This window comes from Podarcis gaigeae (assembly GCF_964106915.1).
Source record: "Podarcis gaigeae genome assembly, chromosome: 3".
In the NCBI taxonomy this organism is placed as follows: Eukaryota; Metazoa; Chordata; class Lepidosauria; order Squamata; family Lacertidae; genus Podarcis; species Podarcis gaigeae.
Genome location: NC_139680.1, coordinates 42,796,454 through 42,817,840, shown reverse-complemented (window position 1 = coordinate 42,817,840; position 21,387 = coordinate 42,796,454). Strand labels below are relative to the sequence as shown.

General features: G+C 38.8%; 1 protein-coding gene and 1 long non-coding RNA gene across 4 annotated transcripts in view; one reads left to right on the top strand and one right to left on the bottom strand.

Annotated features, from left to right (window-relative positions):
- LOC310840838 overlaps positions 1-21,387 on the bottom strand; it is a 387,462-nt gene that overhangs the window by 209,730 nt on the left and 156,345 nt on the right. The window lies entirely within an intron of this gene.
- RNGTT (RNA guanylyltransferase and 5'-phosphatase) overlaps positions 1-21,387 on the top strand; it is a 117,062-nt gene that overhangs the window by 55,396 nt on the left and 40,279 nt on the right. For 2 of the 3 annotated variants that reach the window (XM_083730394.1, XM_083730395.1), the window contains exon 12: positions 14,835-14,903. The exons of the other annotated variant lie outside the window; for it this stretch is intronic. In XM_083730394.1, coding sequence (XP_083586520.1) covers positions 14,835-14,903 — 69 coding nt within the window. The remainder of the gene's footprint in view (positions 1-14,834; positions 14,904-21,387) is intronic. 3 annotated transcript variants of the gene reach the window in all.

The following is a 21,387-nucleotide window of genomic DNA, read 5'->3' as shown; positions in this document are numbered from 1 at the left end:
GTGGGTATTGACTTCCTTCCTCACAGACACAACCTCCCCATTCACCACACAAATACCCACCCACCTTCGTGGCCTGTCTCCCATCACTCTGTGCTGAAATGCTGAGATCCAGTTGTATCCCTTGACTCCGCCAAGCTGATTAGTGCATGGAACAGCTGAAGAACGCTCCATTCTGAGCTCTCTTCAACGCTAATCAGCTGGGCAGTGAGAGTCTGCGGACCACACCAAAGTTGGCTGAGGGCTGTGTGATTTCTAATGTACAAATACCAACAATAATTTTCAAAAAAATAGAACAAGCTTGTCCATACAATTAGTCAACCAATTTCTCCTCCAAAATCCAATTTGCTCTTTTATATTTTTACAACTGTTTAAATGGACAGTGACATTATTATTAATCAAATTTGTATACTTCCCTTCATCTGAAGATTTCAGGGTGGTTCACAACATAAAAATACAAAAGAGAACACAAAATACATAATAAAACAAAAACAAACCAAAGGGCAGTGACATTAATTTTAGTTTCTGAAGGACATTAGTTTAGTATTTTGGGGTGATATGCTAATGCACCGAAAGTCTAGATATCCAGCAACCATTTCACTGCTGTCAACAGGCTTTCAGTTTTTAAGGTCAGAATAAATGCCTTTCTGGAATAAATATTTTTATTTATCTGTAGTTTTGAATTTAACTGAATCAAGGGTCAGCTACATGTGCCCATTTATGTGGCCTGCCATCCATTAGACTGGCATATTCCCAAGATTGTCTTTTTAATGACCTTTTTAAAATATGGAAATAGTCGGGTAAAGAAAATATGTAGGAGGCACTGTAATACAGATATGCTGTGCCACTGGGTTGGATGTGCTGGGCCTCAACAAACAGCAGAAATTTTGGAGGCTTTTCGCTATTTTTACTGATTCAGAAGGCCTCTGAATCAGATCCCCCAAACCTCAGGAGCTGCTTTTCAGGTTGTAGAGAAGGCTACCAGTTTTACATTTAACTCTGAGGTATAATAATAGTAGTAATAGTAGTAGTAGTAGTAATAATAATAATAATAATAATAATAATAATAATAATAGTAATAATACATTTATTTATTCCCCGCCCAGCTGACTGGGTTTCCCCAGCCACTCTGGGCAGCTCCCAAACAGAATATTAAAAACATAATACAGCATCAAACATTAAAAAATTCCCTAAACAGGGCTGCATTCAGATGTTTTTTAAAAGATAGTTGTTTATTTCCTTGACATCTGATGGGAGGACATTCCATAGGGCAGGCGCCACTACCAAGAAAGCCCTCTGCCTGGTTCCCTGTAACCTCACTTCTCGTAGTGAGGGAACCACCAGAAGGCCCTTGGCGCTTGGACCTTAGTGTTGGAATAGAATATACAAATGATTCTATCTTATTCATCCTTCACATCATGTATTTTAATCTTGATACTGTCTGTTGTCTTCAACATGAAGTTCCAGATTCAATGTATCAATTTAGAACAGGTATCTTATTAACAAGCAAGCACCCATACATGTACATCCATCAACTGAACAATCTGACTAACAGGCTTGTTCTTCAAATTCTGTTCATCTCAAAGATAAAACAACATACATCATCATGGGGCATGTGTGCAAAGTGGGCTGTAAAATAGGAAAGAGGAGGAGACATGGAAATGGCAGGTAGCCTGTGTCAAGTGAGACTTGAAAAAAGGAGTAGCGAAAGGGGGTGGTGGTAATAATGGGATGTGTGCATGTAAATATGGATACTATGGACTGTGGAATAGAAGAGAGAGGTGGCTTCAGAAATAGAGTTGGGAAGGTGGAAAATGGAGCTTAGCCATTCATTGCAGGGGAAGGGAAAGATCCTAGGAGGTTAAGTTGAGGGAGTGGTGGGGGCTGGCGAGTAGAGCAAGCTGGGGGTCAAGCTCTAGTTACTGTATTTTGGGGATGTGACATGTTGTTGGTAAACTGGTGAACTGATGGGGATGTAGACTATGTGGATGTACTGTAATGTCCACTGTTAACCTAAAAAGCAACACAGAAAGCTTTTGGAATGATATGTTTCTGTCCTCATTTACGTTTTCCATTGCAGTAGTATACTTTTTTTTTTAAATTTAAATGTCTTTTCTGTTGACACTTGTAAGTTCATGTATAAAACATAACATACTATTATGTCCTCAACTAAAATGTCACTCGGCAAAGCTCATCAACCCCGGCGTACGATTCTGCTCTACCATTCCAACTGGTAATGCCTGAGTGAGCAGAAGAGCTTTGCAGCATGCCACAAAGGTCATCAGACAAGGAATAAATCTTCACATTTATGGAAGCATGAACTCTTGCTGCATTTGAATGCTGCATGTACTTTTAACTGAAATAATCAGATATTCTTCCATTCTTACTTTTTTAGTCTTTTGTTTTTCTTCCCTGCTAAGTAACAGTAGTGAATATTGTTTACATCTACCTCAAGATGTCAATATGGAAATTGCTTCTCAGTGGCCATTAGACTTTCAAATACACTTGAAGTGTAACCCTGTTCTTATAATGGACTATATTAGATCATATTATCAATCTAGGCTCTTTTTGTAGTCGGTCATATCAGTGACTATAGTAACAAATTATTTTCTTTCATTAAATACATTCAAATGAAATCCCAGAAAAAGTTAAAAGTATGGAGTGTTATTGATCATTGTTCCAACTAGTCATGCTCCCCTTTTAAATGATACTCCCATTTCTCCTCCTCCTGATTTCCTGCCCCCGCTGCAACAGTAAGTATTCCATAGACACTGAGCATACTCAGAACTTATTGGGTTGTCTTTCATTTCCCCTCTTGGGTTCCCGCCTATGAAGGTTTATTGTATTGCTGCAAACCTTGGAGATCCCCAAGCTTGCTGATGCCTCCCTCTTGCATGTAGATGGTGCCATTTGGTATACATAAGGACCATCACTCACCTTTGAGCATTGGAAAGGACAAAGGTCAAGTGAATATCTACAACAAAATGTTGCAGTGTAGAATGCTTCTTCTCAATATTCCAGTCATTCCATTCAACTTCCCCAACAGTCAGTTGGGTTTGTGCTCAGTTCTCATTGGGTTGAGTGTGGAAGGACATACTTGATGCCCCATTCAGTTACTTTAAATTCATGGATTTCTCCATAGATTTCTGTGGGCTGCTCTGCAATCTTGAGGGTTTCCTCAAGGAGACCTCTCCCTTGTGGCCTGGAGCCATTTGGGGGACTGCAGTCAGAGAATTGAATCCCAAGTATAGATTATGATTATAAGAACAACAGAGTAAGTAAAGGGACCCCTGACCATTAGGTTCAGTTGTGGCCGACTCTGGGGTTGCGGCGCTCATCTCGCTTTATTGGCCGAGGGAGCCGGCGTACAGCTTCCAGGTCATGTGGCCAGCATGACTAAGCCGCTTCTGGCGAACCAGAGCAGCACACGGAAACGCTGTTTACCTTCCCGCCGGAGCGGTACTTATTTATTTACTTGCACTTTTGACGTGCTTTTGAACTGCTAAGTTGGCAGAAGCAGGGACCGAGCAATGGGAGCTCACCCCATCGCGGGGATTCAAACCGCCAACCTTCTGATTGGCTCTGTGGTTTAACCCATAGCGTAACTGTAATTCTAATAGGCATTTTAATCTTGCTTAATCAGGGTACATTATACCAACAGATCTTTTGCCTTTCCACCAAAATGATACTTGATCACCAGCCATAAAGTGTAAACATCTTGAATTTCCCCCCTTGGCTTAAAGGAATGCTGCTTCATATCATGTTTTTGTTTAATGAGTATAAGTTTCTTGGGGAAAGGCCATCGCTCAGTAGTAGCCTTGCAACCAAAAAGGCTCCAGTTCAATCCACAGCATCCTTATGTAGGGTTGGGAGAGACTCCTGCCTGAAATCCTAGAGAGCCACTTCTAATCAGTGTAGACAATACTGAAATCCTAGAGAGGTACTTGCAATCAGTGTAGACAATACTGAAATCCTAGAGAGCCACTTCTAATCAGTGTAGACAATACTGAGCTAGCTGGACCAATGTTCTGACTCCGTATGAGTCAGCTTGCTTACTATTTATTATTACAATTTCAGATTACTGTGCTATTACTATATGCTTACTATGTACTCCCTTTAAGAGAATTTATAAAGTGTTCATCAGTGAATGGGTTACCATGAGTGAATTTGCTTTAAAGAAACCATTTAACTCATAGGGAAGTCAGCAAAATATTTTCTTTTCTTTAAATAAAGAGAAACTACATTATGTTATGTGTCTGTCGTCAACAAGTTTTCATAGACCCAGGATGGGGAGAGCTGGAATTGATCTGAAATTCAGTTCTGCCTAGCCTGTATTTTTAAAAATTAGAAGAGGAGGGAGGGAGGTGTTTGTGACATGTTAGAACTCAAAGAGGGGAGAATGACCTGTCCTTCCAGAATGAAAGGAAAAGAGTTGGATTGAATTCCTACTTGTGTTTTTCCTGATAACAGTGACCAGAGAGGCCAGTCAAGTGACATAGATAAAGGAAGAAGGGAGGAATGTTTGCAACTCCTGCCACCCAAAAGTTTCTTTCTTTCAAAATCAAATATTTCTTCATACAGTGGCCGAAAGATGATGCAAGTTTGGGCATGTCACAACTGGTTTTTTGTATAAGAACAAAAGGGCTGTGGAAAGCACCCACCTACTCATTTTGGATCAAATAATTAGTCCATTTCATTCTGAGGATTATATTTGTCCTTAATATATGAAATAAATTCAGGGGGCACTTGAGATATGAGATAATTTTATGAACAAAGGGGGAACGTGTGCTTAACAATAATAAAGTAATTTAATAATGTGTAATTATTTATTGCTTCTGATATTACTACTGGAATAATTTAAGCTACAATGTAATTAATTTCTTCAAATGAAAACTTTGCATAAAGCTCACCTATGTGATTCTCATAGAAAAGCAATTTGCCATTTGCCTTTCAGTTTATCCAAAATATTACATACCTCTCTGGTGGTCAGGAGTTACTTTAGCAATGGGTGACTGCGGTGGGGTGAGAAAGACAGGTGCTTCTTTTTGACTATGGTAACTAATTTGTGAAGCTTTCTCTAAACGTCTAAAATATTAATTCTTGAAAATTGATACATTTATGGATAAAGTAATCCTAAGAAATGCCAGCGGTAGCCACTATTGCTAAGTTGAGTTGCATGCAAACATTGGGGGTCACAAATATCATTTAAATTGCATTAAATTGCAAAAGTTTTAGACTTGTCAGGGCCAAATCTTGAAAAACCCTGCCTCATCACATCTTCTCTAACACTTCCATTTTTTTGCACCCCAAGTCCCTCATTAGATGACATTCCTGTACCCTCCCATTCTTACTCCCCTAGTCGTACACTTCTCTTGTACATTTTCCAGGGTGTAATCTTATCTAGCTAGAAAATCTGGGCTTCCTGGACACGTGTATGCATAATATAAGCATTTTAGCAGCCCTGAAAGGGGGAGAAAACTTGTTGCTTGGCTACTTCCATTATATGAAATGAAGCTCAATCTTTATTTAATTATTTCAAGAGTTTATATACAACTTAACAATGAAGTTTCCAAGCAGTGTACAGTAAGATTAAAAAATGCATGCCCTGGATAAAATGAATAAGGAAAACAAAAACAATGCCTATGGAAATAGAAAGCTCTTTGTCAAGCATCTGATCTCAGTTGGGAGGGAGTTCTTTAGATTCTGTCTTTGTAGGTAAATGATTGCTTGAAACCTTGAAATTTTGAGAAAGCTTAAGAGTTGCCAAGCACAGATGGCGTATGGCCTTGCTCTTTCATGATCTTTCAGTGTTGTTTTGCCATGGGTCCAGATGGTTGAATCGAGAGGATAGGGTGGGGAGGTGCACCGCACTTTTGCTATTGGGTGCTGCAGGGCACCATTTTGTCTCCAATGCTACTTAATATCTGTATGAGGCATTGGGAGCTGTCATTAGATGATTTGGCTCTCCTCAGTTCTGGTATTCAAAATCAATTTACTGGGCTCAGAATTCTTTAATTATAATGATATTGCCAGGTTTAGCAAAATAATACAAAGTAAATCCTGCAAGCTTAAAACATGCCTACCCTGGATGTAGGTTACTGTTCTTATATATTGTAAGCGAGATAACTGAAAACTAGTTCACAAGTGCACCTTTATGACATGATTTGGTAACTTGCATATGTGAGTGAACTTTCACATAGCAAGGCACGACAGATGGAACTTAATATATCCTTAAATTTGATGTTTTCCGTAGGAATCTGTTCACATATTCAGCTGTCAAATCATGTGATGTTCATACATGTGTGAGCCATCGTTGACGTGCATGAGTAGACTTAAGGTTCACATTTCTTTGTATACATTTTTATAGCAATATTAAGCCACTATTATGGGACCCGGGTGGCGCTGTGGGTTAAACCACAGAGCCTAGGACTTGCCGATCAGAAGGTCGGCGGTTCAAATTCCTGTGACAGGGTGAGCTCCCATTGCTTGGTCCCTACTCCTGCCAACCTGGCAGTTCAAAAGCACATCAAAGTGCAAGTAGATAAATAGGTACTGCTCTGGCGGGAAGGTAAACAGTGTTTCTGTGCGCTGCTCTGGTTTGCCAGAAGCGGCTTAGTCATGCTGGCCACATGACCCGGAAGCTGTACTCCGGCTCCCTTGGCCTGTAAAGCTAGATGAGCGCCGCAACCCCAGGGTCGGTCACAACTGGACCTAATGGTCAGGGGTCCCTTTACTCTTTACCATCATGACAGAGGGGAAATGTCAATAATACTCTTTCTCAAGGATAATACTGGCTTAAAGGTAAAGGGTACCAAGTACCTAATATGAAAAACTGTAAAGACTTATTAAGACTTTCTAGTATAGGCACATGATGGTTTGTCTCCTTGTGCACCCTACAGGGGTATGATCCCATGGAGGATTACTGTAGATCACAGTGAGCAAAAGAGTAGTGCAGAAAGTTAAATAATGACATTTAAGTCAACCTATGCAACTTTTTTCAAATTCCACAATACAGTATAGCAATGATGTGTTGTTTCTAAGAATATTTTGTGTTTAAAACATGACAGCTGGTCCTAGCACGAGACAAATTGAAGTGTAAACTCTGTCTCTAAGAGTAAACCATAAAACAGCATGGTACTTTCTTCAAACCCTGAGGCAAGTATACATTCTGAAACTGTACACCTCCTGTTTTTCCCTGCTTTGTTTAATGTTTGCACAGTTGTCATTTTCTGAAGTCTTTGTTATCTTTAGATAGTACCATATTTAATAATGTTCTGTCCTCTAGCTCTTAACAGTGTAGGGAGAGGTTTTAAATGATGAAATTCCAGTCTCATACATTTTGAATTAACTGTAATTAATATAAGTTGGAAGGCTACTTTGGGGGACTCCAATCCATCAGTGTAAAGTGAAAAATGCAGCATATAGGGAATAGAAGTAAAATTACATGAGAAGAGATCTGGAGAAATGTGAGTATTTGCTGGATGCTTCCAAGCTCCATATTTAGGTGGAGAAACAATTGACACCATCTGGTGATATATTTTTTTTGCCAAAACTGTGACCCCTTTTCTTTGTTTGATTTTCAGTTTTGTTTTCATTTTCCATGCCTTCAGGAAGGACTGAATCACCTCACCTATCAGCCCTCTGTTTCCTGCCAGAATTGGCATTATTATTCTCCCTGCCCTTCTTCCAGCTCCATCTGTTCCTTCTTGTTTTTTGCCCTATTTGTCATCTTCTCCTGTTTTCTCTCCTCTCTCTGCCTTCCCTTTTTCAATATTTCTGCTTTTCTTACTCCTTTATTTTGTGCAGTTGCTCTCAAGAAAACTAGAAAATATGCGACTAGGATTAAAATCAATACTGTTCTGCTATGCTTTTAAGTCTTTCCATTGCTCTATCCTTTAATGCATTCTTTCACTACCCTTTCCTTTTGCATAGTTCCTGCTTCATCGAAAATGATGTTTTGATTTCAAGTTTCTGTTGAAAAAATGGCTTTGATTGGATCATGATTAACATCACCAACAGCAATCTTTCCAAGCCTAAATAAACTACGCCAGAGCAGGGATGTTTCCAAGTTGGCAAGCCACACATGGTTGTCTTGTATCACAGTGAACTGCCCCCACTTCTGTTGTTTCTTCCTAGTTGTCTTCTAATGGCTGCTCTCCCCCCCCCCATCTCCGTTTACTCTTCTGTTTCCTGTCCTAACAGCTGTCCACACTCCTGGTCCATTCTTCCTTTGAACAGTGCACACTATGCATCTTCCATCCTCTGCTGCTTCCCCCGGCAGTCTGGCCAACTGTCCTCTGGCCTTTCTGTCTTCTGCCGCAGTGGATAGGGTTGCTGTGACCTAGAGTTCTTTCTCTTTCTAAGTTCCATTGATGCTAACCTAGGCTGGAAATAGATTCCTATATTTTTATTTAAGGTTCATTAATGAGTAATATAAGCAAAACCAACACACATCGTAGTTACCTGATAAAAGGAAAGGGAAGCAGGGTTGTCTTTAGGATAATGTAGTAATAATAATAATGATTTTTATTTATACCCCGCCCTCCCCAGCCAGAGCTGGGCTCAGGGTGGCTAACACCAGTAAAGTTACAGTAAAAACATAATATGGCAAAAAACAAAAACAAAAAACCCCCAACCAATTTAAAATACAGGTTAAAATACAATTTAAAATGCAGCCTCATTTTAAAAGTAGCCTATAGAACAAAACCATAAGGGGAGGTAATGCTAAGCATGCTCAGACAAGTATATGTCTTCACCAACCCAATATTGTCAAGCCAACATACTTTTTATTCTTTTATGTATTGAGTCAAATTATCAGTTATTATGCAAAGTAACTAATTATCTGCTTGGTATCAAATAAGGATTTAGTTATCTCTCTTGTGTAATAAACTTGGAACATGGACTTCCCTCTATATCCAGACTTCTGGCCTTTAATTTGAAGTGTTTTGGGTATCTGTGGCCTCTTTTAATGGGCTGGAATCTGTAAGACCTGTATTTTATCTGAATAGACCTTTTTAAGGCTTTTATTGGTCATATTTCTTTTACTTGGTTACTAAGTACCTGAGTCTGTTAGACAGGAATACCCAGAAGAAGCTCCTGGACCACTAGATCCTGCAGGGCCAGATTCTGGACCCCACGGGTGCATGAGGAACCAGATGCCTCCCATTGCAGTTCACTTGTCCAGCAGCATAGCGGAGCATACCACGAGGGAGGCTGTGGAACAAAGGAGGGCTGCTAGAGGATTGTCCCTTGAAGGTGCTGAAGTTCTCCACAAGGGCATGGAGCCTGAAGGAAGTAGTCTAGAAACAGAAACTTAAAAGGCACCGGTCTGCACTCAATCTTCATTGGAGCAAGTTGCTAACTTGGGAGCTATCTGTGGTCCTGAAATTTCTGATCAGCCTTACATTGTCAGCAGCCTTATCTCCTCCATAGTATCCAGCGATGGACCAAAACATGACAACTACAAGCAATCAGAAATATCATCCCATTTGGTGATTAGCACATCTAATTGCCAAACTCTGCCACTTTGCATTTTGCACATTTTCTTTGGAGAGAAAATGTATCCACTGACCCTGGTACTTGTATGGCTCCACAGCATGCCAATGCCATGGGGCTGACTTAGATCAATGCTTCTCACCTCCAGGCTCTAAAAGCGTTTCCTCTGCTAAAGATATACAGTGGTACCTTGGGTTAAGTACTTAATTCGTTCCGGAGGTCCGTACTTAACCTGAAACTGTTCTTAACCTGAAGCACCACTTTAGCTAATGGGGCCTCCTGCTTCTGCCGCGCTGCCGGAGCACGATTTCTGTTCTCATCCTGAAGCAAAGTTCTTAACCTGAAGCACTATTTCTCGGTTAGCAGAGTCTGTAACCTGAAGCGTATGTAACCGGAAGCGTATGTAACCCGAGGTACCACTGTATTGATGACTTCTTTATCATCTGTGCATATGGACAGGAGATATTTGAGAAGTTCCACCAGGATTTTAATAAGTTTCACCCCACCACCACCAGCTAGACCAGAAGTCTTAGACTTCAGGGCAGAATGCAGCCCTCTAGGCATCTCTGTCTGACTTCTCCCCATACCACATCCCTCACTGGCCCTGCTTTGCACTCTCCTCGAGTGCTTTTGCCTGGCTAAAATGTGCCCTTGAACTTTGATAATGTTTCTTGTTTCCTTGGATGGAGGAAGAGAGGACTATGCAAGTAAATTAGCATTTCTTGCTCACCTTTGCTTCTGGCCTTGCCCCCCACTGGCCTGCCACCCCTGGAAGGTTGCCTAGAAGCTCAGGCTGAAAAGGTTTCCCAGTCTCTGAACTATTTCATTTAGTGGACATTATTGTGCAACTACATAATGGACAGACAAGCACCACCTGAAAATGGAAACCTTGCTGAGCACTACACATGCCTACATGCTTCCAGCTTCTACCCAGCGCATATCACAAAAGCCATTGTTTGCATCCAGTCCTTACAACGGCATTTGTATTTCCTCAGAGACATTGGACAGAAACGCAAACTTGAGAATTCACATCATGTATTCCTCAGACTACAATACTCAACTAAAGAAGTGAAAAAGCAGATCAACAAAGCTGGACTTGTACCCAGGAATAGTACAGGATAGGCGATGAACAGAGCCGCTATTATTATTATTATTATTATTATTATTATTATTATTATTATTATTGCATTCTTACTCCAAACTAGCATGTTTACCACCTCCAGACTGCTAAGATGCACCTTTTTCTTGTTGCTTTTAAACAGTATATGAAATTGGTGGGTTATTTTCAAAACTTGCTTTGAATTTTGGCATTACTGGTAGAGTCATAATGGCACAAAGAAACCAGGCTATATGAACCACACCGCAAGTATTTGGCAGCTTACCAGTTTTGTCCCTACTGCAGCAGAGGAGTCTCCCATGTCTCACTCCTAACTTATCCTGCCAGCTACTGATGCAAGCAACAACCAAACATGAGTAAACCCACAGGAGAATTCCTCCAGCAATACAGTAAGTTCTGTAAGGCCCAGCATAAACTGGGACATCTTTGCTGGTTCCAGCCAAGCCATAATTTAACCACAGTTTGTCTGGGTCCGGATGTCATGAAAACTTGCATTTAATATGAAGCAGAAGTGAAGTTTCTAGCTTCTTCCTTGCAGCTGTGCTAGAGTAGGAGGGAAGAGTGCAAGAGCCTGAGGTTCACTGTTGTTTGTCCTTGTAATGTGAATGGGCAAAAGCCCATTGTCTGATTCTGATTGATACGTTTGGAATACACAGTAATGAAATTCCGAAAAAGATTTTCTTTGAAATGGTGCTTTATGCCCTAAGTATCTCACTTCCTTTTTAAGTGTTCTCTAACATCTTACAGCAAAATCATCTCAAAACATGTTTGGTTTTCTTATTTGAGTAGCACTTGAAACCATCTTGGGGAAATTAATGGAAGAATTTTACCTTTTAAAAGAATAACACACCAAGGCACTGAATTATCGCTCTGAATTTAATAATGTGACTGCGCACTCAGTTTAAACTTTAATATATTCTCACTACATGTATGGGGGATAATTTCTTGGAGGCGTTAAATATAACAAGGTACCCATAATCTTAATCCCTTTTGCTGTCAGGGACAATGTAACATGTGACTTCTGTTGCCTGGATTTCAACTGATGTGCCATTTAAAAAATAGGTGATAAAAAGGTGTCCATTCTCTTTAGGCTGCAATTGTTTAGGCTACAATTCTGTATATACCCAACTGAGAGGACACCGTAATGTAAAATTGGTGGGACTTCCTCATACGTAGATAAATTTAGGATTGCTCTGTAAGATAATTATTTTGAAAGTTTCTGAAGAACAGTTGAGCAGTTGATAACTCCCCCCTTTATAAGATCAAGGACGAGAGAGAACCTTTTTTGAGATGTAAATATAGAGGCTGTGGGGTCCATCTGGGAGGGGTGCATTTGGGCAAAGACCATTTTGCCTCAGGGCACTGACTAAAGAGACAGTGGGGAATGCTCCTAGATTTGCAGTTTCATCATTCTGGAAATCCAGGTCTACAGTTTAGGATTATTTGTTGATTATGAAAACCAGATCTGTATACTGAACACTGCTCTGATACAATGTTTTATAATTGCTTGGAACATGTTGAGTGTGATTCATTTATGGTTAGTAATAATAATAACATAGGCTTCTAAGATCAGGCATGTTTCATTTCTCATGATTGTTATATGAAATCATATGCAATTTATATGAAAGAAGATGCAGTAGTAGGAATAGCCTTTAAAGCAAGCAAACATATGTCAGGCATGCTTTCTAATGCTGTCAAATGTTATTAGTTTAAGTGTCCTGGACAACTTTGAAAGCATACATTAGTGACTAGCAGTAAGTCAGAGTTACCAGTGTTCTGACTTATTTCTACATGTAACAGATGGTGCTCGCTGTGAAAGACTGACAAGCTGTGGGATAGCAAAGCATTACTAATAAACCCCGTCATATGTTAAACTTGACCTGACATTAATCAGGTTTGGAATGCTTCTAATGAATCATGGATAGTAATTAGTGAGCTGATGCTATTAGTGAGCAGCAGTTTCATACTGTTTTCCTTTTTTTCAGGAAAAAAACCACACAATTATGTTGCAATTTATAGTTAGTGATAATAACATTGTGCTATCTTTAGAGTTTTGTACAGTGAACTTTCCTTCTCTCCAACAGCCAGCCTGACCTAGCATGTTGAAAAAACTGGCCAGAGACAGTAATTACATTGCAAGTTGGGGCTGTGGACCGGCAAGTCACTAGTTGAAATTTTACCTCGGCAAGGAGCTCTCTAGGGGCAGCGTGGGGTAGGGGCTTCAGTCTTGTCGTCGAAATAGGAGTACTATCTCGCTTTTCCTCCTCTCAAGAAAAAAGACAAAAAGTAGTGGAGAATGCAGCCGTTTTTCACTCTGATTTGTTACAAAGGCTAGAAATGCTGCAGTTGCTTCGTTCTATGTCTGTCTTAGCTGGAGAAATACAACAGGGTTTTATTTTTTTAAATTGCTGCTGCTGTTCTTTGTTTTTTTTTTTTGTTTGAAGTTAGATTTTTATCCTGCTTTTAAGGTATGAAAAACTCTTACTTGTATTTGGTTGTGCATGGTGTCTTCATCTACCTGTATTCCAGCCGTTTTATCTCTGCTGCTCAGAACTCACTGGTAAATTAAGGAACTGAATATGAGAGAGAGGCAACACACATAAGGAAAATGGTGTCTAATGCTCAGGCCATCTCTGAATACCAAAGAGTTACCTGTAACAAAATTGGAAACTTGGCTGGGATAGCTGAAGTTGGTCCACCTGACATCATGGTGATGTCAGGAGATGTACATGTGGGTGGACCCAGCCACCTGTCAAAATGGTCTGTTGGGGTGGGGAAGCTGACCAAATCCTATGGCTCACCCCAGATGTCCCAATAATCATTGCCTGGTTTATCTTTGTCTTATATTTATTTATTTATTTATTTAATTTAAAATACCATATCATAATCACTGGAACAAAAAATTGTATCACATTTATGTATCTTTGCAAGGATTATTTTATAATCTATTGCCAGATGCCAGTTTAGTTTTGCCTCCCATCTTCAAATGCACTGAAAAGCATCCTCATCCTCTTCAATCTACCATCCTTAAAGTTTTAGAAAATGTGTATATCCCCTATAAAACTTTCAGAATTCAGATAGGTGGAGACAGAGTGTATATTTAAGCCCTGCTCATTTGAGCTCAGTGGTTCAAACTGACATATTCCTTAGTGTGAATTATATTTCATTCAGCAAGTATTTGTAGTATATGTATGCTTTAAATCAGCAAGCTACTGAATCAATTATGCTTTGTGAGGCCATTTTAGTATTTTTTCAAAATCTTTGAGGAAAGTAAGTTAGTTTTTAGTGTATTTTTTTAGCATTGCCATGGGTGTTCACCTTTTGTCTTTTGCAGAATAAGATCAGTAGTCTATGGTGTGTGTTTTTTTAAAAAATGGAAATATTCTTCAGTTCAGATGAGGGCTAGGTTTTAAGAGTTCTGTTCATCCCACAGATTGCTGCGAAGTAATTTTTGTCTCCAGGGACTTGTTTTGAGGACATATAAAACCGCTAATAACAAAATGTTCATCTCAACGGACTTCTATCGCAAAATATTTGTGGGTTTCATAATAAAATCTTCACAAATAAAAGCTTCCAAGTTCCACAAGCTAACAGGAATAAAAAAAAAATGTGGTGTTGGGAAGGATATTCAAAAGCAAGATGACTTATAAAAAGGAGAACACATTGGCCACATTAGTGTGCTATGAGTGGCATGGCTGGGAGAAGTTATTAATAGTAAATCACTGTTTACTATTACGTCTGGACACATCAATCATTCATGTGAAATTGGGTGGGGGGAATAATGCAACCCATATAGGGACAGTTAATCTGTAAAATGGTTCCTATGCATTTTCCTTGGAAGCATCCAGGACTACTGGCGGCTGCCTCTCATGGAGGCGAGGTCAGGGCACTTGGTTGCAAGGCTTGTTCAATGTCTAATAAGATGTGCTTTATCTATGGAGGATTGTTGAGTCTGAATTGGCCGTATGTCTTCTTGCAGTGCAATCATCAGTGTGCGAACTTTAGAAAAAAAGTAATTACAGTAGTTCATGGCTTTCATTGTTCTGCTTATCTTCTAAACTTACCTGTTTGTTTATTTAATGAGAAGTGAGTAGAAGATGCTGGAAACCAGTGTTTTCCAGTAAATGCTTTATTGCATTGATGTAGATGTCTATGTCTTATTTTTTGGCATGGCTACTATTCTTGTTATTGTAAAACCAAATAACTCTTTGATGTTTTTTTACAGCTTCTTGAGGGAAATTTTGCTAGAGAAGTCAGTCATGAAGTGGATGGACTAATTTTTCAGCCTGTAGGAGTAAGTTGCCATGATTTTGACTTTTTAAATCACTGTATAATAGTTTCGATATGGGGTGGGGGGTTTCATCATCAACTTGTGCTGTTGAGAATTTCATCATTCACTGCCAGTAAAATATTTAAGCAAATATTTATTTATTTGACCCTAAAATCCATTCTTTTTGGCTTTCTGAAGAATCCGTTGGCTTAGATATGCAGTATCCTGTGTCTATCTTGAAACCTTCACAAAAAATGTATCAAATTATTAGTTTTCCGCAAGCACTTCTTAATACAAAGACCATGAATATTTGAGCACATTGCTTGTACTTTTCTATCTTTATCAATATTTGATTGAATGCGTTTCAGTAAATTATCTTAAAGGATAAAATAAAAGCTGGCACTGAATGAAAATGTACAAATCTTGCTTACTATTTTATTTCTGAATTGTGGAAATTCTCCTGCAAAAAAACATTCTTGTTAATGGGATAAAGAATGGCATACGTATTGACTTGGCAGTTAAATATACAGAAAAGCAACAGAAAGGGTAATTATATGGAACAAATATGAAAAGGAAGCAGTAGTAATACTACTTTCCTTTCCTCAAATTGTGGTGACCTTGAATAGGCTAAATACAGGACATGTTTATCACCCATAAACCTGTGTAGAACATGAATAAAAAAATTGACATTTATGTCATTAGCTTTGGTGTTAAACCCCAGTTTCCATACAAGTTAATAGTAAGTAGTTTCTTTCTTTTATCTCATGGACTTTGCTGCAAAGAACATTTGTAAGAGAAAAATGTTGATTCTCTATTGTAGTAGGCACTGTACAGTAGATAGTAGCATGGAGCTGTCCTTCTGCTTCATTTTTTAAATGTGTTAGCTATAGCTAGAATAATAATAGAGAGTATTTTAACTATATGACACCTTGAGTTAGCCTAATTTGGATTTATGATAACTGTACAGCCTTTTGTAGTGTTCGAGCACTGTTGGCATTCAGTCTGACCTCTGTAGCCCAAAGATAGAAGCCAGATTTCTCATATTATTTTCCATAAGTTGTAACACATAGTGGGTATATATGGGTATATTAGGTCACTGTGTTTATATAACCAATGAAAAATTAGTCTTTTGGAAACCCCCCATCCCACATATATATTTCAAGATGCTGTATCTGTCTTTGATTTTCAGTGACAGTTTTGAAACATCTTGTCCATCTTTTTATATCAATATGTATTAGTGATTACAAATGCTAATCATGTGATGTTTAAAACTTTAGAAGACACAAGGCTCTTAGTGTATCTTTTTCATCCTGTTTTTAGATATTCTTGTAGGTATAAATGTTGTTTTTCAAGTGTACAAATCTTTAAAACTTTGGAAATCCACCATAGAAAATTGGGTTATTTTGTGCTGTTGTATTATTCTCTGGTCTATATCCTTTCCCATGTACAAAATCCATCTAAACACAAGAGCCCACATTGCCAACATGATCTTGTGAACTATAGATTACCACTGTGCCCAAAGTCTCAGACCTTTTGAGCCACAGATGCCAACCATCAAAAGTTTGAGAGCCACAAGATGTGCACAACCTTTACACAGGAGTTAAACATTAATTCATTTTTAGATTGATATACAATATTATCAGCTGATTTCAGTTTGGCCAGCTACTCTAATGAATGCAGAAAGTCAGGTTTGTTGTCTACTTAATTTTAACGTGGTTAGATTATTTCTCCTTAACTGTGATCCAGGAAGGTATTCAGATAAAATTCTTTTTTTTGTTATTTGATCATAGTGGGACTTCAAGTTGCTTCCTTTATTGTGATGATACATTTCACAGGGCTATGCCTCCTTTAACATTGAATACAATATCTTCAATTCTGGCTTAAATTTTGATTTTCTTCTTCATACTTGCTTTTTTAAAAAACATCTTGATAATATTATGCTTAAAGCTACTTTACGTATATAAATGGCATTTCCCAAGACTCTTGCATGAATAGAAGAAGAGGATTAGATGCTACTGCAAACTCCATAATCAAATTAGAAAATGTTACTGCAGGGTGGTGAGGTGGGTCCAGCTCATTTCCTGCAGAAATAGTTACACAAGATCCTTTTTGAATGCTACAAATAAAGATTAAGGGTTGTTGTTTTTTAACTTGGAAGGAGGGAGACAAACGCCTCCTTAATGCCATGGGTGGAAGGGAAAGTTCTAGGGTAGGTGCAGATTAATTCTCTCCTGTATGTCTTAATGCCCTTGGAAAAGCCCTTGTAGAGAGCAGAGTAATAATCCCCCTTTCTAGGTGTGGCCTGCAGATCATGGGTGATGGATGAATTGGGGAAGGCCCCATAAACTGGGCCTCACTCCTGCACGGAGACCATGAGCTACACTGATCTACTGCTTACCCCTTTCCAGGCCTTGATAGACTCCTCTTTTTTCCTCTTCCCTGGGCTTGTTTTCATTTCTCCCCTTTCTAAGGTGTTCATACTACCCCGGCAGTCTTTGGCAGCCAGTGACGTTCTGCTCCTTTCCACATTTTTAGACAGCTGCTTCTCTCCCCCACCCCATGCTACTTCAGTATTCTCATCCCTCTCCACTGTATAGTATAACCCCCCCCCCCCACTGCCTGCCTCTTAAATTACCTTTTCTGTCTGCTGAATTCCTGAGACTTCCCCTGTACCCCCAGTGGCACTTGCAGCCCAAGTGGTTGCGGAGGGCAGGGGATGCCTTGTGTGCCAGGGAGGATGCCAGGAACTCCAAAATGCACAGACAACCTTGTTGGCTCAAGAGCTACAATTAGATTGGTCAAAGAACCACATGTGACCCCTGAACTACAGTTTGACCATCCCAGTATTGTTATTTTATATACAGTGGTACCTCGGGTTACAAACTCCGCTAACCCGGAAGTAGTTACCTCGGGTTGTGAACTTTGCCCCAGGATGAGAACGGAAATTGTGCGGCAGCGGAAGGCCCAATTACTGAAAGCGCACCTCAGGTTAAGAACGGTTTCGGGTTAAGAACGGACCTCCGAAACGAATTAAGTTCGTAACCAGAGGTACCACTGTATAGCCTTATCAGTGTACAGAGATATTTCTGATAGCATTTAAAATATGCCAAGTGCCTTGATTATAGCAGAGGGAAGTGCTTAAAGCTATCCTGCTTGCAATGTTCACATAGTTGACATTAATATGCACTGTGGGGACAGAAAATGAGAGGTTACTTCCTTTCTATTTCTTCTTCTCTTTTCTTTTTCAGACCCTTTGCTTTTATTCTGCTCATCTCTTTTCTCTGCCACTTGTTTGGAGAGAGTAGACATTTAAAATGCCTATGTCTGCAATGAGAATGCAAACTTATTTATAAATCTACAATCTTTCTTATAGGGAAAATTGTACCAATTTAGTGGTAGTTTTTACTATTGGAGCATTTTTCAATCTAAGCAATACTGCAGATTTATAAATTCACATTCACATGCCCCTTTTGCAAGTGTTATCCTTTTTTTGTTCAAACCGATACTTCAGAAATCTTTGCTTCTTTTTAAATGGTACTGGTCAGAGAAACTCAAAATGCTTACTCTTAAGGAAAATGATTTAAGCTAGCTGCTTTGGAAATTACAGCCTTCTGTGGGATGTCTTTTTGGGCTTTTGAGGCCACTTGATATTTAAGTAAGCAGTCTCTGCAAAATTGATTTACCTACTGCATAGAAGCATTATTGACTTCCTCTGAAAAGGGAAGACAGCTTATTTTCATTTAAAAAGCTTTCCTAAAGTGATTTCTGACTCCATATAGAGAAAGATGAATTAGAAATGTAACGAAAGTTTTTTTCGTTGTTGTTGTTAATCGGGAACGAGTTTCAAAATACATTTTTTGACCTTTGGTTATTTTAGGGTTTCAGTATCTAGGATTTCTTTTAAATACATTAAAAGCCCAAACTTTAAAATGGTGCATTTTCCTAATTTTTCTTTTTAACCAAAATCTCATTAAATTAAACTAGCTGTATTATCCAGAAATAAGTGAGTAAATTTCAATATGCCTTCAAATTCTTTGTACTTTTGAGTAGAAAATCTTTCACAGCACTTTTAAATACATTTAAAGGAGTAAAGGAGTAAAGTTAGCTTTAAGCCACAAATATTTTATAATACCCTTTAACAGTCTCAGCTAGCTGGAATCCATAATGACTTATTAGTTATGTACATCATACCAAATGAAGCAGGGCAAATTCATCAGTGTGCCGCATTGTAAAAGTGCACTTGAGATTGTACCGGTTAATAATCTATTATATGGCTCCAAAAGGTTATGTTTTGTGCTACACCACAGAAGCAATTTCCCCTAAACCACCTCCTAGGGTATAATTGGTGCTCTGTGTTTCTTAGTTCTTTATGATTTTTAAGAAAACTATTATGTGAGCTGGCAAGAGATTTTTCAATAATGTTAATTAGAAACTGTGCATGCAAAGCTAAGATTTGGCTTTACTTACCATTATTAGAAGTAGATGTCCTTGCATTATTATTATTTAATATTGATATCACTGTAATACCCACTGCCTGCAATCAGTGTCAATTGATAATGTCCTATGCAGATATGTATGACCCCTTTATATGAAGAGCTGTTTAAAGAAAAAATGAAGACAGGCAAACACTATATAAGTGGGACAATTTTTATTATTGGTTGGGAGTAAGGCACCTTATACATTGCACTGGGATATTATAAATGTTCCCAATACACACACAAATGTGCTACCAGTCAATCTTATACTCAGTTCCTGTGGAGCAGGGACTCCCCTAGAATCCAGGGTCTCACAGTGGTTTTTCTATCAAACCTAAATTGAAGTCCTGCCAATAACTATTTTCTAAAAATGTATTTTAAACATAAAGAGAAAACATTCAAGCTTCTATTTCTCACCATATACTGAATATTAGCACCCATGGTGCATATTTGTACCATAACTTGAGACATTTTAGACATACAACTTTGGTAGATATTTTCTGCTTTTATAATAAGGTTCTCAGTGGTACTTGAACATCATTAGCAACTTGAACATCATTAGCATTTTTAACATTGTTCAGGAAGCAGCACGTCTACAGATGGCATTAGTTTCCCAGAAACATGCTATTTTATGTTTTATTGCTGCCACTGATAATACTTTTTGAGTTTTCTGTGCTATAGTGCTTCTAGTGATAAGAACATCCCACAATAAAGGAAAGAGATCAAGTGGAATTGGGTTGCTGGGGGGTTTATCAAAGAATTATAGAATTGTAGAATTGGAAGAGACCCAAGGGTCACCTAGTCCAACCCCCTGCAATGCAAGAATCTCAACTAAAGCATGCATGACAGATGATAATCCAGCCTCTGCTTAAAAACCTCCAAGGAAGGAGAGTCCATCACCTTTCATGGAAGCAAGTTCCACTGTCAAACAGCTCTTACTGTTAGAAAGATCCTCCTGATGTTTAGTTGGAATCTCCTTTCTTGTAAATTCAAGCCCTCGGTTTGAGTCCTACCCTCCAGAGCAGGATCTGAACAGATGTGATTATATTGTAGGACTTGGCTGTAGACAATGGTTTTGTCTTTCTGGGTGGAAGCTAGAAGAAGCAGGCAAACATGGGTCAAAGGGTTCCCTATATAAGTTGGTTCGTACTTGTCTATTCTGTAGCAGCACAGTAATTTGCAGAAAATGATCCTTGTGGGTGGACTGGTTAAGGCTTTGATTGATGGTGGGTTTCTAAAATGTGCAGGAAGCCTCTACAAGTGCAGGAAGAACCCCACTTGAGAAGATTGCCCTGCAACTTGTGGGCATTATGCACAGAATGGAAGCAGGGGGCAGAGCTAGCTTGCTTATTCCCACAGCTCCCCGTCATGTGTTTACCACTAAAGAGTGGCTTACATGTGTGTGCATGAGCACCTAGTTACAGACCAGAATCGATACAGTGCAGTTTCGTTGATTTGTCATGTAAAGCACAAGAGACTTGGCTTTTTAAAACCTGCCATCATTTCAGAACTAAAATATTCATAGACATTTCAGAACATGTTTGGGCAGACTGATCAGGTTGTGAATATTCTGCAAATGAAAGGGAGCTAAACTTGTCATAAATTATTTATAGTAAATCATTAGCTGAGCTCTAATCTTCGTATTGAGCTAGTTCATCTATATGGATTTCTTGTGCAAGCTGCCTTGAGGTTTTATTATTGTTATTTTTATTATTATTGAAGAAGGAAGGATAATAAACATATTGAACAAATGTTCTCTGTAGTTTCAAAAGCCCTGAAAGGTAAGAGTTTATTAAGTTGTGGATGACAACATGCAAGTCTCTAGCAAGTCATCATCCCCGTGATATTTATAACTTTGGAACAATCGCTTTGCTAGATCCATGTGTATAAAGAAATTGCAATCATGTCCCGCGGCAACCCCAAGTTTCAAAATGTGAATTCTGTCACATGTAGACATTATGTAAACTAAAAATAAAGATTAGGTTTTTTTTAACCTGGAAGGAAGTTGTGGTTGCAAAATAATAATAATTTTG